We start from the raw sequence: 22,163 nt of genomic DNA on the forward strand, positions 1-22,163 counted from the left end.
AAAAGGAACGAGAGATTCTAACACAAGAGAATTCCCTTCCTTCTGCCTCCCAGAGAACTCAACAGGCTCTTAAAAGAAAGCTAATAAAAAGAAAGAACCCGAATAGTTTGTATACGCGTTGCAATACAGGATAATTGTTCAAAGAAAATGACAAACAACTTATTCAAAAAAGGAAATCCACAATTTAAACATTCCACGCAACCTACTACACACATGTAAATACAAACAATAAATACAAATGTTTTACTTTTGTACCTTAACTCGAACAACAGACTTAGACAACCTGAAGAGAAACGATGCTCTCATAGCCGAGAGACGACAAAGACACAGCCCACAAACATTCCCTCCCTGAGCTTTGAAAAATCCGGTTTCCTGATTGGTCCTCTGGTCAGGTGTTTGGTTCCCTTTGTTAACCCTTTACAGGTAAAAGAACCATTAACCCTTAGCTATCTGTTTATGACACGGACATAAAGAATTAAGGTTATTGTTAAATAAAATGCACCTAGATGTAAAAAATAAATGCATGTGCATGTAAATAGGTGTGTATAAATAAATAAAAGGGGGGGATAGTCAAAAAGCCCACCCTCCTTGCTAAATCGGTAGTGAGCCAATGCCTGTGCCCATAAAAAGAAATAATGAAACAAGGAAAAAAGGATTGGGCCCAGACAAGCAGGCAACCACAGTTTGAGGAAGTTGAAAGAAAGAGTGAAAGTTAAATCTGTAGTTACTGGAGGAAATTAAGCAGTGAGACTTAGTATAAATGTTAAAAAAGGTGTTATGAAAAGAAAATTCTTGGTTTCTTTGCGGCCATTCCTTTGGGAACGTCTATAAATAATCCAGGCAAGAGGTTATTTAAGTGGAATTATGTAACTATGAACAAGTTAGTCAAATTTGCTAAAAACACACTCCTGGTGTGTATAATCTTTGTTTTAAAAGTTTAAGATAAATTGGTATTGTTTTAAGGTTGTAAAACCGAAAAATAACTTTGCCAGACAAAATAAACTAGTGTTGTTTAATTTTGGTATTTAGCATTTAACCCTTAAGGTAACAATGCTTCATAAGATTTAAAATTGTTTTAAATAAAGACCAAAGTTGTGGCTGCAGCAGGACAGTCAAAGCCAGGATAACGGGGAAGGATTTTCAATCTGTTTTGGAAACAAATAGCAGATAGAAGCTGTAGTCAGTACCCCACACTAAGCCTAAAGGTGGCTCTGTGTAATTAACAGTCACTTTGCCATAGGGGACCCAAATTGGGTTGTGTTTTCAGTTTTAAGTTAGAAGTTAATTGTGTTCTTCTGAGACAGAGTCTCTAGGCGGCTGGTAACTTTGAATCCAAAAGCAAGCCAAGAATGTTTGTGTTAATGCAAATCACCTAAATGATAAAAATAGAAGCCTTTAAAACATGACCAGCCTATAAAATAAATACATGAAAACATGGGGAGTAATTCCTTAGTTTTGCCTGCAACCAACAATGGTATTTGTAAAATATATATATTTCAAGCAATATTGCCAACAGTGTGTAATCTGCCAGCAGCACGATGTTGGTAAAGCTGTTAAAGTTAGGCAGGCAGCGCGTCCCCCACCTTGGAGACCTTCTGTAAATATTCAGATCAATTTTACTCAAATGTCTGAATGCTGTAATTATGAGTATGTGTTAGTTTCAGTTCATGTATTTTCAAATTGGGTTGAGGCTTTTCCCTGTAAAAAGGCAGATGCCAAAACACTGTTGTAAAATTTTGCTTAAGAACTTTGTGCCACGATTTGGCATACCTGGTGCCGAGACTAACTTAAAGTGGCCAGATGCCCTCCCATTAGCACTGATAAATACGAGGGGCACTCCCAATCAAAAGACTGGACTCAGCCCCCCTGAAATACTAATAGGGCACCCAATGCAACTACCGGCTGCACCCCACTGGCCCTGGCTCAGATGGACATTCATTTAATGAATAAAACAATGCTTAATTATTGTCAGACACTAACGAAATGCGGTAGGTCTTTTTATACACAGGTCAAAGCACTACCCAAGAGCCTTTTCACAACCTCCAGCCAGGAGACTGGGTCTATTTCAAGGGCCATCAAAGACAGACTGTGATAGAATCTTGATGGGAAGGGCCCTTACCAGGTACTCCTAACCACTAATACTATTGTCAAGTGCCAAGGATTAACTACCTGGCCCCAGACCTCTCACTGTAAAAAACACAACCTCTCCACCTGAGGACATAATAAAGCCTCCAACCAAGCCAGGTGATTGTGCTAGTAACTTCTCCCTTGCTGCCTCACTGTCAGACAGCTAAGTGAATTAAGACTACAAAATCTCGAAGAATAGCTTGTGTCTGTCCTCCCCAAACACCAAGGTCCTAACTATTAAACTGATACAAGATAATAAACGTATGCAGTCTAGTTGTAGCCATGTAGATAATAAAGGCACGTTTTCAGTTTTATTTCTTTAGATATGAAGTTTTCTACATGTAAATAAAAATGTAATCAAGAGAAGCATTTAGAGTGCTGTCTTTAGAGACACGTTCAAAACATATACCGTCACACTGCTCCTTTAAAATTGCAATATCGTACCTTATCACATCTGATTCTGTGCCATCATTCTTATAGGATGCTTCAAGTTGTCTCTGCCGCGTGAGAAGGTCATCCACTAAGTTTTGCCTTCTGTCTCCCTCCAATTGCGTTCTAGGGGCATATGGTTAAGGGCCAGTCACAGAAATAAAAGCATATTTAAAACTTGTATTTCCAGTGTTAAAAGCGTCATTCTCAGAAGTCACCTATTACTGCAATATCAAAGCCAGTCAGGAAATGAGAATTTTCAGAGAGCAATAGGGTAAAGTAGACATAACCCTAAAAGCCCTTGACAAAGATTTATAACATTATTCATTCAGCAGGGATTCAGGCTGCATAGCTCTTAAGACAAAGGGCATAAATTATTAGAGCATTTTCTTCAAACCTTGAACTCTAATACCCAACATGAGGACACTTCTACCCTTCACTGAAAGATGTCTAGCAGAACCCTGTTTCTGTGATTTACAACACCTTAAAGAAAGAAGAAATCCTTATTTGTCTTGAGAATGTGATCCAGAAAACAAACTGATGAGGAGATTTGGGAAGAATTTTTTTTTTTGCATTGAATTAACATAATAATTAAGAGCAGTGAACTTCAGAAAAACCCATATTAGCATTCTCAGGCATCATGCTTATTAGTTGTCTTTAACAATCACTAAGCAAATTATTTTTTCGAGAATTTTGTTAGCATATGATGGCAAGACACGTAGACTGGAAGCTTGACAGGACAAAGACTGAGTCTTCCTGTATGTCTGTCTAGTATACAGCACATTTTAAGTGCTACTGCAAAATCACCACCAGCACACTGGATAGCTCTGTTGGATTCAGCATGGCTCTTCCTATGTTAACTATTTTGCTGGGTGACGATACAGACCAGGTGAGAAGCCCTCGCCCAGCTCACTAAGTGGTCAACAAGTTACCAAGAGGTCATTTAAAGAATTTATTTCCATTTGCAGTGTTATCTCACTAGCACTCCCCAGTAGCAACTGAAGTAGGGCTTGCTGCTTTTGAAGAAAACGACCCAATTCACTCAGCCACTGAATGACTAGAGTTCTTGGAGTGCTGCCTTGTTCGATTTTTATTATTTTTAATAAACTCAGTGATGCCCATTTTAAAAGTGATTACCTCTCTTCCTTGAGTTGTAATCTGAGCAGGTGCATAGCCACAATAACTTATGTTTGCTCCCTTACATAGCACTGCCATTTATCTGTTCCAAGGTAATATTCTCAAATGAAAGTATAACTGTACCCTGCAGTGCAACATGCTCAAAGTTCATCATTACAATGAAAGCTACTGGCTTGTTGTGGCTAAACAACCATTTCCAACCCTCCGCCCCCAATCCAAACGTGGATACAAGGGTTCAACACACCAAAGGCTTACTTTCAATGTTACCATAAGGCCGCTTGCAAGTAAGAGGCCTTCAAATGGCCACTGGATATACCTCCACAGGCACATGTGAGTTAGAGAGGAGACATGATAGAGACTCAGAGGACACCGTAGAGGTACAAAAAGGAAAAAAAATGTGCAGAAGGACAATCTGGCACTAATATCCTCACCCCTCACCCCGCCAACTGAAGAGCAAGGAGAAGTCAATGACGTGTAAATGTAACAAATATAAAACATATTAACACAATGCACTATCAACCTGTGAATCTCACCGACATTGCAGCAAAGAGCTCAGTAGGACTCCAAAATGTCCTAGACTTTTGTACGATGTTAAGAGAATGTTCCAGAAAGTTTAAAGGTATTTGTCAATTTTAAATCTTTCTTCTGGGGTCGATACTTGTATCTCATCCTGCGACAGATGAGCACATTTGTTGTGGTCTGTTTTGTACTTTGATTGCAGTAGCTCTTTGGGGCAGCCACAGTCTTTGTGCTCTGTGTTCACACAGCACCTCGCACAATGGGATCCCAAGTCCTCAACTAGAACTCCGAGGCACCATGACAATATAAATAATAATTCAAAAACCCGAAACCTTCCCTTGTAGGGCAGAGTGTCACCAGCTGGGATGCACTAATTCCCAGCAAGAGCAAGAAATAAAAATCCTAATTAAACAAAGGGGCCTAAATCTTCAAAAATGACTAGTGATTCTGGGTGCTCACTCTGAGGCACCTTGAACGGGTCTGGTTTTCAGATTCTTGGTCCTGGTCTACACTGGGGGGGGGGGGGGGGAAATCGATCTAAATGCAACTTCAGCTACGTGAATAACGTAGCTGAAGTCGACGTGCTTAGATCAACTTACCGTGGTGTCTTCACTGCGGCGAGTCGACTCCTGCTGCTTCCCCGTCGACTCTGCCTTGGCCTCACACAGAGCTGGAGTACAGGAGTCGACGGCAGAGCGCACGGGGGTCGATTTATCGCGTCTAGACTAGACTAGAGGTGATAAATTGATCCCCGCTGGATCAATCGCTGCCCGCTGATCCGGCGGGTAGTGTAGACATACCCTTTGTGTTCAGCACTTTCTGAACATGAGGCCACTGAAGATGTCTCAAATTGGGCACTGAAAATCGCTACTCGTTTTTGAAAATTCAGGCCAGAACATATAATTGGTTGCAGCAGTTTAACGGAACTAAGCAAGTGACCCACTATATAAAGACAGAGCCAATTCACCCTACTGTATCCCATTAGAGTGGAATCACACTGGGATGAATTTGGCTAGATGTCTCTATTTTGGGTCACCTGTACTGGTACAGGAGACTTTCAGACCTATATGAATGCTACTAAGCTGCTATCTACTTGCCCCTCTTACAGATGGCTTTTCCAGCTGTGTGCAGGAGAGACTAGGTCAGGACAAATCCAGAGCACAGGTAACTTCTTCCTCATTCACACATTCCTAGTATGTCTTCTAGGACTATCCAACTCTTCCATCCAGAAGGGCAGAGAAACATTTCCTGCACATTAACAACGCTGTACTTGACCAGAATTCTGCTGAGCTCCCCTGGAGACAGCCATGCCCACTGCACAGCAGTCTTACTTCCCACCATACCAGGGTGTGGGAGGAGCTCCAAATTTGGACACTGGTTTCATACATGGCTGTGGGATAGCACCGCGAGGACAGGAACCTGCAATTTCTTTTTAAATTGAATTGCGAGGAGCCTAAGAAAATACACAGGCCAATTATGTCTCAAACAAAGAACATCAGAGCTGCCCGTGTTACAGTCTGTCACTCACTGGAGACGTTCCAGCACAGTCACTACAACATTAAAAAATGAATGCAAGGTCCCTGAAACAGAAATCAAAATTGCAGGCAACATTTTAGTAATTGGGGCCTCCTGGAACTGAGCGAAGGGAGGTGGCTAACTGCAGTTTCCTTCTCAAAATAGCCTGTTTTTCCACCCACTCCTACGACACCAGAAAGAACAGCGAGATACTGTTTATATGGATACATCTGACGTGTTGATATAGCTCGAAGCAGTAAGTCCTTCAGCTGGTCGATCTTTACCTTGAGATTCTGCAACAATGATCGGATTGTCACATTAAGCTGAAGGAAAAAAAAGAGAAAAAGTTGTTGGGGGGTTTTTTGTTTTTTTTAAACCAGATTACAGCGTAGCCATACAAACATCCATATTCAAATGATCCAATCCAGAACCCCACAAACCCCACTGTACACCACACGGCAGGATTCCATCTGACATCGAGAAAAGCCTGCGCTTAAAACACAGAAGCTCAGCTGTAAACAAGTGGTGCTGTTTGGGATTTTTTTATAAAACAATTAGATGTTAACATTGGTTTTGAAAGTTTTTTAAATGTACTCATGCTAATTATGAGATCTTTCTTTCAAATCCTCACAAATTAAGTCCCCTATGTGCTGGAACATTTTGCCCATATTTTGCTGTTGTCCAGTTAATTTCCTGGTTCTTTATTCTACTTCTTAAGGGAAATATGGATGCTGCCTTTTTCTGTAGGCAGAGATCTCCTGGCTCCTGTGTTTTAGTGAAGGTTACTGTCAGAGGTTCAGAGATTCCTTCCACTCGTTCTCTTATAACTTCCAGACCTGTAATTTAATTTCTATTTAGTGTTAGCACCAGACACTTGTTTACCCTCTTTGCTCATCCTCGACTCCTGGCCTCTCCGGACTATTGACTGTAATAATTTGTATTCCTGTTGCTTGCATGAGATTCTTAGATTTATCTTTTTCTACAGTAAACATAGTAAAAAAAAGTATTCTCTTCCAGGCAAACTAATAACAGCACTGTAATATTCTGGCTACCTAGGCATTCTCTCACCTTGTTTACCTTTATTCTGTAGAAAAGTCTACATTTTTCCTCTGCTTGCCCTGAATATTATTCCTTTGGTTCTGTTAACTATAGGAAAAGTGCACATAATTGAAACGAAGTTAGTAATCGCCCAAGTTACAGGTTTGCATGCACTTGAAGGTGCCTCTTGTATGCAAGGCAATGTCTGTACGATGGGCGATCACTCAAAGAGAAAGCAGAAGTAAGGCTGGGATACATGCAATATGAAGTAAACAGGGAGCAGGACAGGTTGCTTTTCCCCTCATGCCTACACTCAAATGGACACTTCCCTCTGAATTCCCCTTTCACAGCAAACTAGGCCACATCAGTTTCTCCAGTGTTCTTGATAGCCCCAGAATGACGGTCTGCTCCCCCTGAGGAAGACAGAGGCATTTTGTCAGACAAAAGAGGAAGTTAGGTGTCCAACCTCCACTTCCCCAACACTGGTAATTCTTGTAATGCAGTGTACTAGATATCAGCAAGGAGGTGATTGGTGGAGTTTTCAGAAGTGCCTCACTGAAAATTTAACTCAGAAGCCTGAAACCTCTATGAGGCTTGTACCCCTACCAGGTATGAAGATGGCAGAGTGGGTCAAATGTTGAGGCAGCCATATCTGCTGTGAGCATGGGATTAGCCAGTTCAGAGATTTGCATAATAATTGTGCCACTGAAAAACAGCCAGGCAGTCATTTAAGCAACATTTTGCCCATTTTTCAAAGCTGAGCGACCCCTCAGGACAAAAAACACAATTGCAAGCCCCCACAACCCTGCCAGGTGTTGTGAAAAGCCTTCTCATTATCATGGATACATTTCCTGCACTTTCCTCTCTGGGAAATGCTGCATTAGCCTTATCCAGCCTAACTATCCAGAGTACAGGAACCGAGAAGAATTACATGTCAGTATAATGCAAGGTTATTCATCAACACCATCCATCAAGAGGGATTTACCCCCCACCCCTGCTAAAAAGCCCCACAAGGTAAGATTCCATGTGGGCCTCACTTGGCTCCCACTGAAAGCAATGGAAGTTTGATTAGTCAGGCTGAAGTCAACAGAGTTAAACAATGCTTGAGCATTTATGAAAGCCTCACCCTACAGCCTTTTGTAACTTTAGCTTTTATACTCCATTTTTATTCAGTTATAAACACAGCATTTTTGGTTTCTTAGTCACACTGGGGGCAAAACACCATAAAAACCAGGATCTTGTTGACAACTCCCCTATCAGGCAAAGCCCATACAAAGTCATCTCTATTAAAACATTTACTAGGCACAGCAAGTATGAGTGATCAGCCATGTGTTTCTCAATGTGAGTTCTTGTTATCATAACAAATATTTCATTGCTGGAAGTTTGTTTATAGCAGAATCAAACACTGCCAATACTTGTCTTTAACTGTTCTGAGAGCAAATTCCTTTTACTCCATTAAAACACAAAACATGGAAAAATTCCTTCACAGAATCATTTTAACCGACTGCGTAATGTTTTCATAATACATAGGCTACAAAGCTTACAATACAAGATAGCCATTAGACAACACTGATGTAGCCCCCCTGCCTTTTTTTTTTCCTCTCTCTCTTTTAAGCCCGACATCACCGTGAATGAGATGATGCAAGTCAGAGAACTTTGGCCTGTATAAATACTGATGAACTAAACAAGTAAGGTTTTGCTTTGCCTGCATTTCGGGAGTGAATGTGGCTGCACAGTTTAAATACTTCTGCAATTTGGAGACAAGATCATTATAGCAAATTTATGTTTTGTAGTTGCTTGGTTATATTTGAGAGTCCTGCCAGACTATGTTCAGAACAGCTACAAGAGCAGATAGCACTCTGAACTTCATACTCATGCCTCCCTCTCCATCATGCCTTGGTCTCTAGCAAATAATATACCTCAGCCAGGACCTAGAGCGGTGGTTCTTGACCCACGGCCCAATCAGCACACAGCTGCGGCAGCCCATCTGACATCCTCAGGGCCACACAGGTAGTAGATCTATTGTGTGGATGCAGCCCATATGAACATAGAGAGCTTCATATGCAGCCCACAATAGTCAGTGGGTTGAGACCCACTGACCTAGAGAACAACCACTAGGGGTAGAGGCCAAAATCAATCTCCCTACTTCATTTAGGCCAGGATTCAGGAAGATGCTTAAGCACATGAATAATCCTAAACGTGAGAATAATCTTACTGACTTCAATGGGACAAAGCACACGCTTAGCGTTAGGCACATGCTGAAGTACCTTCCCAAATTAAGAAACTGAGAACCTCTTTGCTGAAACTGACTACAAAGGGAACAGTTAATGGCAATTGTGATTCCAAATACTTGAATAAACTGGGGCCTAGTTTTCAGTTCAATCCGAGGCATACATGTAGCTCTTTTGCTCTGTTTGCAGTTAAGACAACTTGATCTACCAAGGCTTAAACGTGATCAAAATAATACTGTCCATACTGGATTTAAAAACCATGCTACCTTGCAACACAGTTGTAACTAGCCCGGTTCTGGTAGTTTCCCTAAGGGACAGAGATAGAAATTCTACAATCTTGTTTAAAACAAAGTTAAGATGGATCTAGGAAGAAATCTCTAGCACAATTCAGTTAGCACTGTTGCTAGAAAAGAGTAACTGTGCAAAACTATGGAAACTAAATGCACAAGGATGCGACAGAGCTAATGAACTTCTCCGCCCAATGTGAACCAGGCTAATGACTAACAAGGGAGAGAGAGACAACAGAAAACACTAAATAGGATTCATTTCATTACAGTTATTAATATTGACTGAGAAACAATTCAATGAGAGCACCAGGCTAAGGGGATAAATTAGTATCTAAAATGAGGTCTGTCCCTCATGAGTGACAGCTGAGATGGGGTTTTGACATGTCTTAGGGGTATATTTATTGTAATAACTCATATAGGAAAAAGCTGCATAAAAACTCACCAAGGATTGTTTCGACATTATCCTGTTAGTTGCTTGGGCTTGGGAACGTGTCACAGTCCAGACCCACTTTCAAGTAGAACTGGGACAAGATTGCCAAGAGTTTATGGAAATGAAGGTGAAGAACAGCGAAGTTGTGAAGACTGGGAAGTGGTGGAAGCCAAAGCACTGCAGGACAGATTGCAGGCACAATGCTGCACTGGCCCCAGGGGAATGCGCCTGCAGTGACTGATAGTTTTTCAGCAGCTTACACTAGAGAGCTTACAGCGGCACAGCTGTACCAATTCAGAGAGAGCCTAAGTCAACGGGAGAGAGCTCTTCTGTCAACTTAGGGTATGGCTACATTAGAAATTTCAGAGCGCTGCCGCGGCAGCGCTTTGAAGTGTGAGTGTAGTCAGAGCCGCAGCGCTGGGAGAGAGAAACCACATCCCTTATGGGTGTAGCGTGCAGCGCTGGGAGCCGCGCTCCCAGCGCTGCCACCCTGATTACACTGACACTTTACAGCGCTGCATCTTGCAGTGCTCAGGGGGGTGTTTTTTCACACCCCTGAGCGCAAAAGTTGCAGCGCTGTAAAGTGCCAATGTAGCCAAGCCCTCAGTTAATTCACCCCTAGCGAGTGGCAGAGAACGAGAGAGCTCTCCTGTGGACATAGCGCTGTCCACATCAGTGCTCAGGTCAGCGTAACTTACACTGCTCAGTGGGGTGGCTTAGTCACACCCCAGAGCAACATAAATTATATTATTTAAGATGTAGTGTAGCCGCAGCCTAAGATTCTTTTTTGTTCTTATTTCAGGAGAGATTTTTGTTTGGGGCTTGTTTCTCCCCATCCCCCATTCAGCCAGGAGGCCACGTGACTGTTCTTTGGGAATGGGTGACAGGGGATGGGTCACCTGATGATTACCTGTTCTGTTCGCTCCCTCTGGGGCGCCTGATATTTGCCACTGTCAGAAGACAGGATACTGGGCTAGATGGACCATTGGTCTGACCAGCATGGCCATTCTTCTGCTTTCAAATTATAAAAGAACATTGTAAAAAGCACCTATTTTGGTAAAAGTCTCTTATTTCTATAAAGCACTAACATTCCATTTCCAGGACACTCCAAGGGACAATCTACTGTATTACTCCAAAGCCAGATTATAAAGAGCTGCCTACAGGCTTTGGAAGCCCACTGCCATACAAATCACGTACAAAATTCACATTTAGACTATTGCTCTTCTACCACATGCCCTTTTGCTTTAACTACTGATGCTCCATACCCCACTTCTAGCTCCTTCGAGTCTGAAGCCCACATGCTTAGTAAGGGAGCATCAGAACACAACAATTCATTTTGTTATTTTTCATTTTAAAAAACTAAAGCTAATCTAAATTCATTGTCTAATCAAAGTGACACACTGCAGGCTATATGCTCGGACAGATAACAGTAATTTTCACATAGTACATATTCAGAGTGTACAAACAACTGTTGCAATAGCCACAGTACACATCTGATTGCTCAGAACTTACAGTATAGTGTGCGGAGTGGATGACTCGGGATATTACTGATGGGATGCAAAGCCATTCATCTCTAGGGATACATCTACACTACGGAGATGATACCAGCACAGGTCTGAAGTGCAGACACAGCCTACACTGACAAGAGGAGTTCTTCTGTCCATGTAGAACCACTACCTCCCGGAATAACATTTGCGTCTGTTAACGTAGCTTTCTTCCATCGACGTAGCTACGTCAATACTGAGGGCAGGTCTACACTTAAAACATTGCATCGGCACAGGTGCACCAATGTAACTGCACCACTGTAGTGCTTAAGCAAAGACACTCCTCTTGTCAGCATGGTTAATCCACCTCCCAAGAGGCAGTAGCTATGTCAAGAGAAGCTCTCCCGTCAACACAGCACTATATATACACAGGGAGTTAGGTCAATTGTGACAGTCTATACCAGCTTCTCTCAAATTGGGCTCCGCAGACTCCTGCGGGCTCCTGAGAGTATTCCAGGGGAATTGCAGGCCCCACTGATTAACTCCTCCCCCTCCCTCTATCTCCCAGAGGCTACTGAAGCCATACTGGGAGATTTTAAGTGCTAAAAGTCCGGCAGCGCAGCAGGGCTAAGGCAGGCTCCCTACCTGCCCTGGCTCCACACCAGTACCTGGAAGTGGCTGGCACGTCCCTGAGGCCCCCCCAGGATGAGGGGGTGTCTGCGCACGCTACCCCTACCCCGAGCACCAACTCTGCAGCTCCCATTAGCCAGGAAGTGCAGTCAATGGGAGCTGCCTTTGCCTCCCCTCCCCCCCGCCTAGGAGCCACTGCCAGAGGGATGTGCCAGTTGCTTTCAGGAGCCATCCAAGGTAAGCACTACCTGGTCGGAGCCTGCACCCCCCACCCAAACTCCCTCCCAGAGCCCACATCCCGTCCCACAACCAAACTCCCTCCCAGAGCCCACACCCCGTGCCCCCTCCTGCCCGCCGCAGCCTGGTGAGAGTGAGTGAGGGTGGGGGAAGAGTGAGCAGGAGGCGGAAAGAGGTGGGGCAGGGGTGGGGCCTTAGGGGAAGGGGTGGAGTGCAGACCTGGCCTGAGAGTTTTATCAGCATAGCTAACTTGGTTGGGATGCAGTTTTTTCACACGTCTGATGGACATAGCTAAGCCAATGTAACTTTTCAGTTTAAACCAAGCCTAGGCCAGTGGTCTGAATCTAGCCCAGTAAAATAGTGACCAGATGTTGTTGCTTTCTGATGATTATGAGAAGGCCAAAAAAAAATGAGTTGATGGAGTCAGTTTCTGCACAAGCATCCTTGACAAATACACCAGGACAACTAACAACCCTGCTGACAGTCTTTGCAGAGGTGCCACGGTCAGGACAAGCATACAGGCTAATCTAGTCTCTCATGAGAGGAGGCAGCTCAAATCCCAGATAAGACATTTGCAGGCAGGTTTACACCACAGTTCCGGACCTGTTGTGGAGACAGGGGATAAACAGTCTCCAGAATAGCCAAGTCACTATTTTTCACCCATGCAAAATACATTAACAATATAAGGCCCAATTCTGTAAAGATTTATGCACATGCTCAATTTTACACAGTCAAGGGGGAAGTCAAAGTACGTAAAGCTAGGAATGTGCATGTGTCTTTGCAGGATCGGGCCTATGATTTCAAGTTTAACTCCAAAGAGAGTAGCCTAAGATTTTCCTCCTGAATTAATACAAAAGTGGAGAATCAAACAGTAACAGGTTAAGCACTGAAGTCTCCTTCTCATTTACGTCAAAAATTTCAAACTCTGCTCTTCTGATATTTTTGGACTTGCAAAACTCAAAAATGACTGAATCTAGAAATGTCATATTTGGCTGTTTATAGCCCCAAATGAGTAAGAAACAACTCAAGCCTGAAAATCTGCTCTATACTTCAAATTCAGGAAGCTGGCAAGTGCATTATTATGTGTGCTATTCAGTATTTCTGGTACCCTTAACCAGAAGGGGTGGGGGTGTCTTAATATGTAGTAGATCTCTTGACTGACAACCTAGAGCAGTTCGAAATATTGGATATGAACCACTAAGAACTTCTCAGTTCTTACTTTTGTAAAATCAATCACGGGCATTAAATGCAAGAAAACTAGCATTTACCAAAAGGCTGAAGTTTGAGAAGTCAGGCATAGAATTTCACAACATTCAAAAAGTTAGTTTATTCAAAAGCTTTGTTCCTGTTTTCCTTATGTAAACCTTAGTAAACGTACCGTACGTTAACAACGTAGCATAAAAAAACCACACAGGGCATGAAATGTTGCATTAGATTAATAGATTTTAAAGTCAGAAGGGACCATTAGCTCTAGTCCAATCTCCTGTATAACACAGGCAAGAGATTTTCACCTAGTTATCCCAGCATTAAGTCAAATAATGTGAGTTTCATTAAAACATCTCTTTCAGAAAGATATCCAGTCTTGATTTGAAGACAACAAGAAATGGAGGATCCATCACAGAAACCTAAATTTGGAGTTTCCTGAATGTGTTTCTCAACTTTACCATTGTATTAGAGTTTGTTATATTTAAATACAAAACTTAAGTTAAGAGAGATGTTTACAAACGTTAGATCTTTCCTGAAGATATGGTACCTTCGTTGAATTTTCCCCATTTCTTTGACATCGATTACGTTCCTGGATTTTTTCAGCAATCTCTTGTGCAATGTGACAAGTGGAATCGTACATAGACAACCTATAAACAAAAAGATTTCAGACAGTTAAGAAACTTCTCCCAGTCATCTCTGTGCCAAGGATCTTAGTTTTAGTCTCTCCTCTGTTAATCAAGTGTCTGGAGAGTCTGCCACAAGCCTCAGAAAGTTAGTTCATCAAATTACTAAAAGTAAACAGCATAATGCAGTGACATTGAACACCTGTCTCCCCAGGGATTTCTAATGCACCCATCACAGTGATTATATGAAAGCACTGAATCAGTGAATGTTGAAGTCCCAGCAAGGGAAATGAACAATGTCAGGATGCTGTGCTATACAGACTCAGTAATTTGAGGTTGGCTAATCACTGGGACATGAAAACTTTGTTCAGCCAAGGGCCACAATGGGAGCTTGTGAGGAGAATAAGGCCTACACTTAATTTACATAAAACAAAGCAGACTGAAGCCTCTTTCATTCACATGGAAATTTTAGAGAGCGAGAATAGGTGCAAGCACTGGGTGAGCCATGGATCAAGAAGGTGCATCTTATACAGCGTCAATGTTTTCTAAGGATAAGTCTAACACTACAGGCGCAGGCACAGGCAATCACTTCCCCCGCTCCCACCCCTTTTTGGTGCTCCTCCCCTGTTTCGCCCTGAGGCCTTGTCCCTGCTCCTCCCACTCCCACAAGTCCAGACCCTCATTCTGCCTCTTCCCACCCCTGCTCCGCCCCCTCCCCCACTCTGCCTCTTCCCAAGGCCCCTCCCGCGAGCCTACCACTCACTCCTCTCCATCTCCCGCAAGCCAAACAGCTGATCAGCAGCCAGCTCTGGGGCCCGCAGAACAGCTGATCAGCGGCTAGCCCCAGGACTGGAATCACTGTGTCTGGTGGGTGCTGTGGACCCCCTATTATTTTCCATGGGTGCTTGAGCTTCAGAGCATCCACAGAGTCAGCGCCTATGGCTGGGAGTGTGTTTCCCATGCCTGGCAGACAGACCCATGCTAGCTCTGCTCCAGCTAGTGCACTAAAATTAGTACTGGGGCTGCAGCGGCTCAGGCTAGCCATACAAGTACAACACCACTCAACCACCTGTGTACATATTTGAGTGGCTTGCCCTAGCTACTGCCTGTTCTGCCACAGCCGCTTGGCTTTAGCACAATAGCATGTATTTGTCTACCCACACAGTGAAGCACAATCCCAGCTGCAGTGAGGACATACCCTTGGAGACTTCTAAAAAAACAAGGGGGGGCTCCCACTGCAGAACTTTGAGGACACCCTGGTTTCACTGAGGGCAGAAAGCCTTCACGCTTTCTCCAATCATTAATGACACCTAGTGCTGACACAGAAGAAAGTCAATGATAGCCACCAGCTAGTTATTTTGTTTGATATTTGCAGTCCTGGTTTGCATTGTTGAGGCAGATAAACAGCCCAAAGATACAGTTATAGAAATATAATGCAAAGTAAATTACCCACCAAGCAGTAGCTTTATGGTACGAGCCACCGATTCCTGCCATGACACAGTGCTAATGAGCTAAGTTAGTTATTACCGTGAGTCACGCCAATTAACGTTAAATCAGAAGAGCAAAGAGAAAAACACAGCAATACACTGAGTCAGGGCTATTTAAAAAAAAAGATTATGGATGGTCCCAGAGAGAAGCGGATCATTAAGAATTTTTACATATGTATCCTCATTCCTACAAGCTAAGATTCATCTTAGGTGTGGTAATTATCACATAATGGAATGAAGGGGGCTCCATGCCATAAGTTGAAAAAGTAAAGAGGGACGGCCTGGACTCAAAAGGTTAATCACGCTGGGAAGCACCCAAAGTAACGCTATAATTAGCTAATTTACTTCAAAAGTCTAATTCCTAATTTACAGCATTTCTTTCCTGCCCATCACTAATATTAAAACTTTGCACATGTATTGCACTTTTCATTCAAGGATCTCTGAGTACTATGAAAACATTCATGAATTTAGCTTCAAAACCTCCCCTGTTCCCATCTATGAAGTATCTCTTGTCTTACTATACATAAGGATGCAAATTATTGGGCTCAACACAAGGGTAAACTAGGTAAATTTTAATGGCCTACCATACCCCAACTGGTGTGACTAGATGATCTAGTGGTCCCTTCTGCCCTGAATTCTATGAACCTGTGAAATAAAGCAGCACAAGGTTGAAGGAATATGCCCAAAGTTACATGCTAAATTCATGGCAAAACTGAGAAGACTAGACTCACAGTCCTGTGCTGTAGCCTCAAGACCATCCTTCCACTCCACCAAATCTTTTTGCTGCTAGAAAACAGAAGTACCTTAAAATAAAGTAAGCAAAATTCAGGCCTCCATCGCCCCTTGCAACCACACTGACTTCAGTAAGTTTCGTGGTACAATGAAGGCCAGAAATTGGCTCCAGTGAATAGGATGTTGGACTACCTGAGCCCTGCCATTCACTTATTGTGTTCTACTGGCCAGCACACTTACACTCTGTGCCTCAGTTTCCTCATCTATAACCTGAGGATAGTGATGTTTTCTCACTTTTGTAATGTGTTTTGAGATCAATGGCTAAAAGTTGCTATAAGTGACAAGCGTTATCATTCATTTTAAATGTAAAAGGAGAAAAGGGTGGAGTCCATCACTCTCAATATCCTACTGCCTAAGAAGTTGACACCCTCTACTGTGCAATTGCCTAGATTCCCCAGGAAACAAAGACAAACAGAATAAAATATTTTGCCATAAAAATTCTATAGTGTAGAACTTCACAGGCTTCTTCTTGTGCATAAGGAGCTGTAAGCTGAAGGAATTGTTTGAATAATATGTCAACAACTGTATTTTTCCATAAACTAAATATTGTAAGTGTTTCAATTTAAATCCTTTTATTTGAAAAACACAAAAAACAAACAAACAAAAAAACAAACAGATGCACCTGTGACACTCTGTACCTGAGAGTGGCACCCTGGAATCCCCATATTTCCCCACTGTCATATAATTTATATGTTTAGTACAAAGTATGCCTTTTGAAGTATTTTAAAAGTCTTGATCTGTTGACGATTAATTAATATTAATGCTGTTGAACATTAATATCCTCTTGGATTGTATGTGCTAACATTGTATGGGAAGTTATGACCTTTTGCTATGAGTGTGTTACTGAAATACATTGTGAAGTTGGGAACACCCACAACCAGCCTTCCAGTTACAACAAAGGAGTAGAGAGACGTGCTGATGGCCCATTACAAGGAACCCAACTTTCCCAGAGACCATCCCAGAAGACCTCTCAGAAAGAATACATAGACAGACAATGGAGACTGCTTGACCAATGGGGGCAGATGCTCGTGTGACAAGCATAGATCTTCCCAGCAAGCTGGAAGAAATTATAGAAGAGGAGAAGTGACATCATCACTGGACCTCTCTCCCCATCCCACCCCCACCTCAACAAACATCTGGAGGACAAAGACTTTGAATGGGGGAGGATAGTCGCAAATTGGAAAAAAGAGTCCTCGGATCTGAGAATCTGTAACCTGCTTGTACCATCTGTCAAGGTGAGACACTGGTTGATTCAAATCCTGTTTAGTTTCTAGAACTCAGACTGTGAATTTATTTTTACTTCTTAAGTAACCAACTTTGATCTTTACATTAGTTACTTATAGTCACTTAAAATCGATCTTTCTGTACTTGATAAATCTGTTTTATATTTTACCTAAAACAATATGTTTTGGCTGAAGTGCTTGGGAAATCTCAGCTCAGTTTACAAAGGCTGGTGTGCGTCCTCTCCACTTTGATGGATGGGTGGACTCACTAATGAACTTCTGACCAGGGCAAGACGGTACGGTTCAGGTGCAAGGCTGGAGAGCTGGGGGAACTGACTGGAGCCTATTACTGGTTCATGAGTGGCTGGCAAATCATTCATGTAACTCAACTGGGTGTGTCCCTGCCTATGGATGTCTGTGTAAGTGCAGTACCTGCTAGAGGTTTGGTGTGGCTTAACAACAGCATCACAGCATGAGAGGGATAACTCAGGTTGGTGAGACCAGGCTGCAGCCCAGTAACCCCACCACAGTACTCTTATATCTAGAAGTTCAATAATAAAATGTAGTAATGCCAATATATTTGCATACTGATCTAAATACACTAAGTTTATAAAAAGTAACTGAGAAATAGTTTAAGACTAAATAGATGCAATTTGGGTGCCAAAAAAGCAAAAATAAACTAAGTTATAACCATGTACCCTACAGCACAATTATAAGAAGCACACAATATTAAATGCCAAAAATCTACTAATTTTCATTAAGAGACAGATTACAAGGCTATGATCATGAGAGATCCTTTGTTACACTGGTGATAGAATTTCCCCAAAATAATTCCAAAGGCATATATTTTAGAAAAACATCTAGTCTTCATTTTAAAATGGTCAGTTACAGAGAATACACCACACCCCTTGGTAAATTGTTCAAATGGTTAATTACACTCACTGTCAAAAATGTAAACTTTATTTTAAAATGTCTAGATTCAAATTCCAGCCAATGGATCATGTTAGACTTTTCTTTGCTAGACTGAAGAGCCCATTATTAAATATTTGTTCCCCACAGATATATTTACAGACTGCAATCAAGCAACACCTTAACTTTCTCTTTGTTAAACTAACTAGACTGAGCTCCTTGTGTCTATCACTATAAGGCAGGTTTTTCTAATGCTTTAATCATTCTCATGGCTCTTTTCTGAACCCTCTCCAATTTATTAACATCCTTGCTAAATTGTGAGCCACACATCTGGACATAGTACTCCAGCAGTGGTTGCACCAGTGCCAAATATAGAGGAAAGGTAACTTCTCTACTCCTACTTGAGATTCCCTTGTTTATATATCCCAGGATTCCTTTAGCTCTGTTTGGCTACAGTGTCAAATTGGGAGCTCATGTTCAGCTGATTATCCATCACTATTCCCAAATCTTTTTCAGAATCTCTCCTTCCCAGGTCTGAGTCCCTAACCTCTAAGTATGGCCTGCATTCTTTGTGCCTAAGTGTATACATTTAGCTGTATTAAAGCGTATACTGTTTGCCTACACCCAGTTTACCAAGGAATGCAGGTGGTCCTGAATCAGTGATCTGTACTTTTCCTTATTTACCACTCATACAATTTGTGACATCTGCAAACTTTATAACTGATGACTTGATGTTTCCTTCCAGATCATTGATAAAGATGTTAACTAGAGAAGGGCCAAGAACCAATCCCTGAGGGACCCCATTGGAAACACATCCACTTGCTGATTATTCCCCATTTACAGTTACATTTTGAGACCTATCAGTTAGCCAGTTTTTAATCCATTCCTAGCCAAATACCTTACATAAGTCTATTACTTTTATCAATCAAACCTGTAACCTCATTCAAAAAGATATCAAGTTAGTTTGACAAGATCTATTTTCCACAAAGCCATGTTGATTTGCATTAATTTACAGTACCCGCCTTTAATTCTTCATTAACCAAGACAAGCTAGATACACAGATTTTAACTAAACAGAGTTCCTAAAGAGAGCAACTTAAACAGAAATTGCATATACAGAGAGACCATTATCTGATAGTCTAATAAGAAAGTAAAGCAAAGTGAAATGCTGTGAGCTTTACCTGTAATAAAGTAAAATAAGGATAATAGTTACCTATCACACAGCAGTGAAGTAGGTATTTGTAACGCACCCATCACCAAGGTATTGAGTGGTTTTATTATTTTGTAAAGATGTTTAAAGAGGAAACTGGTGTATAGAAATTATGAACCAATATTTGTACTTAAACTTCCAAAGTTCTATTACATATATTTATTATAAACATTTTTATATCTGCTTTTAACCTTTCACCACTCACAGAAATATACACGATACCAATCCAACCAAGTCAACTGAACAATGCCAAGACCACATATTTGTTTCAGTATTTTATACTAAGTTTTTGCTTATGAACTGAAGTGTCAGTAGAGATCCAAATTTATTAAGTAAATGTCACAGTGGACCCAAATGCCTGGGAGAGGTTGTTAGGAGGGTCAGCTAACTTCAATTTTCCTTGAGCACATTACAGGCCCAGTTTTCAGACGAGTTCAGCCTCCAATAGGATGAGTTCTTTCTAACATCTGGCCCACAATGTAGCTAAGTGAAAAGGTATAATGTTCACTGTGACCTTAATTCTTATTAGCCATACGCTCCCCGTGCACTAAGCAAACAGCCCTGACTTGGATAGGCAGCTCTTTGGGCAGGAAGGGCCCATTTGTTCTGGGTTTGTACAGCACCTAGCGCAGAGGATCTTGCTCTGCAACGGGGCCCCCGCAATAATACCCTCCGTCCCTCCCTCCCTCCCACACTCTGTCCATAACGCCCTGAACATGCAGACAGCGCTGCCTGGGTGCTAGATGCGGCGGGGGTGGGGGGGCTGAAAAGCCGAGCAGGGTCAGTGTCACGGACACCAAGCCTGGGAGGGGAGATAGGGGAAGAGCGGACAGCCCCCCCGGGAAATCCGGTCCTGCCCCGTAAGGCCCCGCCCTCCCCGCAGGGCCCGTCGGCGGGGGGGGGCGGATGGGAGGCAGTCCCCCCGGGGTCTCTGCCCTGAGCTGGGGGCTTGGCCCCGCTTCGCGGAAGGGGGGGAGGGGCTGAAGGAGTCGCACACGGGGCGCCGCCTCCCGCTCACCAGGGGTCCGGAGCCATCGCTGCGCCCGGGCCCTCTCCCTCTGTCTGGCACTGGTCGCGGCTTCTGAGTTCAGAGCCAAGCTCCGGCCACTTCCGGGCTAGGTCAGTTGACTACGGCGCGCGCAGAGGCTCATAAAGGGAAGGGGAGGAGGGCGATCTACATCCGGGTCCTGCCCGAGAGGCGGGGTCATCAGGCAAGCCCCGCCCCTCAGGCACCCTGTAGCGAGGGGGATGGGAGAAGCAGGTCACACACATTCCGGAGGGCTGCACTGGGTGAGGACGCAAGTCACCCCCCCCCGCGGGGGCTGCCCTGGGAGGGCAGCTCACACAACCCCCCTGGTGGAGGGGACAGGTCACACAGTCAAGGGGCAGTGTTAGGTGCACATCAGACATACCCGTGCAGCCACACAACTGCACTGTGAATCTTCTGTACATTTCTGCCTCCAGCTACCTGGTGCCTGTTAAACCGAGTAGCATGTGCACCCCCTTATAGACACCACGTGCCCGGGGCGGGGGGCGGCTTACCAACTGGCGCCTGCAGCCTACTTTCCTTCTTTACTGTCATGAAACACGGAGGGGCAGGTGGCCTGGCGCCTGCTGTTAGATATCACATTCTTCTGTCCCAGATCTGGGCTGCCTGAGACAGGACTCGCTAATCCACTCCAGCTAGCTGTGTTCAGCATAAGATCCCTTAAGGCTGTGCCAGGTATGGCTGAGGTGCCTTTACATCAGGTATTTTTACACAGGGCGCCATCTACTAGCCAAATAGTGCAATACAGTTTAATAATCCATTACAGGCTGCCTCTGCTAAGATTTCCTTCTGTTGCTTCACTCAGTCATATTTCTTGGTTGTAGCAATGGTGAAAGAGCTAGACTGAACAACCCCACTGGGCACTGTCATCTAGCCAGGCTGTCCTTAACCATACGCAGCATAGGAGGCTGCCTAGGGCACCTGGAAATTTGGGGCACTCCCTTAGTGTCCCTGTTCTGACCCATCCTGCAGGCTTCCACAGCTGGCTGCTGCAGCCTGGTGACTCTCACTCCCGAGGGGAGCTAGTAACTTAAAAGTGAAAAAGCCTCCAGCCTGCCAGCCCTATTAGCACAACATTGAAACTGTTAAAGAGCCATTCAGGTGGTAATGAAGCCATTTAACAGGCATTTGCCCCAACTCCTAGGTATATATTGTCAGTTTCTGAATTTACTAACAAAAACAGTTGTGCATTACTGTAATATATACTCTGCACACGTCAGTCTACAGGACCTCAGTTTAACATTTGCTTTAAAAATATTTCATTTCATTAGTGAGTTGGTGAAGATTATAAAATCACATCTCTAAAAAACTCTTGCATAGATTTTTAGATGCACAGACATCTTTAGCCTTAAATGCGTGGATCTTCAGACATAATTTTTCAAATAAATCCTTCAAAAGATCACCCTTATCTAAAATACACATTTTAATTTTAATTACTATAGTAAAAAAAAACTTGCTTCCAAAGTCTTCCTCTCCTTCCTGTCCATCCCTTTCTCCCTTCATCCCCACCCCTTGAAGAACACCCTTAAAGGGACAACACCCCTTTCCTTCCAGATACCTAGATAAAGAGTTTCCCTTTCTTTACTTCTGACTATCTGACAA

At 43.0% G+C, this 22,163-nt stretch overlaps 1 protein-coding gene across 7 annotated transcripts in view; it reads right to left on the bottom strand.

Annotated features, from left to right (window-relative positions):
• The window catches only part of STX8 (syntaxin 8), a 176,802-nt gene extending 156,164 nt beyond the window's left edge, over positions 1 to 20,638 (bottom strand). For 5 of the 7 annotated variants that reach the window (XR_012656923.1, XM_075071736.1, XM_075071734.1 and 2 more), the window contains exons 1-4: positions 20,532 to 20,638; positions 13,818 to 13,917; positions 5,956 to 6,050; positions 2,572 to 2,682 (exon numbers count right to left, since the gene is read on the bottom strand). Coding sequence is in view for 6 of the 7 variants with exons in the window: in XM_075071736.1 (XP_074927837.1) it covers positions 2,572 to 2,682; positions 5,956 to 6,050; positions 13,818 to 13,917; positions 20,532 to 20,548 (323 nt within the window). In the remaining variant the exon portion in view is untranslated. Of the gene's footprint in view, positions 1 to 2,571; positions 2,683 to 5,955; positions 6,051 to 13,817; positions 13,918 to 15,969; positions 16,026 to 20,531 lie in introns of all 7 variants that reach the window. The other 2 variants (XM_075071735.1, XM_075071739.1) reach the window with 2 other exon arrangements.
• Positions 20,639 to 22,163: the final 1,525 nt, after the last annotated feature.

Source organism: Chelonoidis abingdonii, chromosome 13 (genome assembly GCF_003597395.2).
Source record: "Chelonoidis abingdonii isolate Lonesome George chromosome 13, CheloAbing_2.0, whole genome shotgun sequence".
NCBI lineage: Eukaryota > Metazoa > Chordata > Testudines > Testudinidae > Chelonoidis > Chelonoidis abingdonii.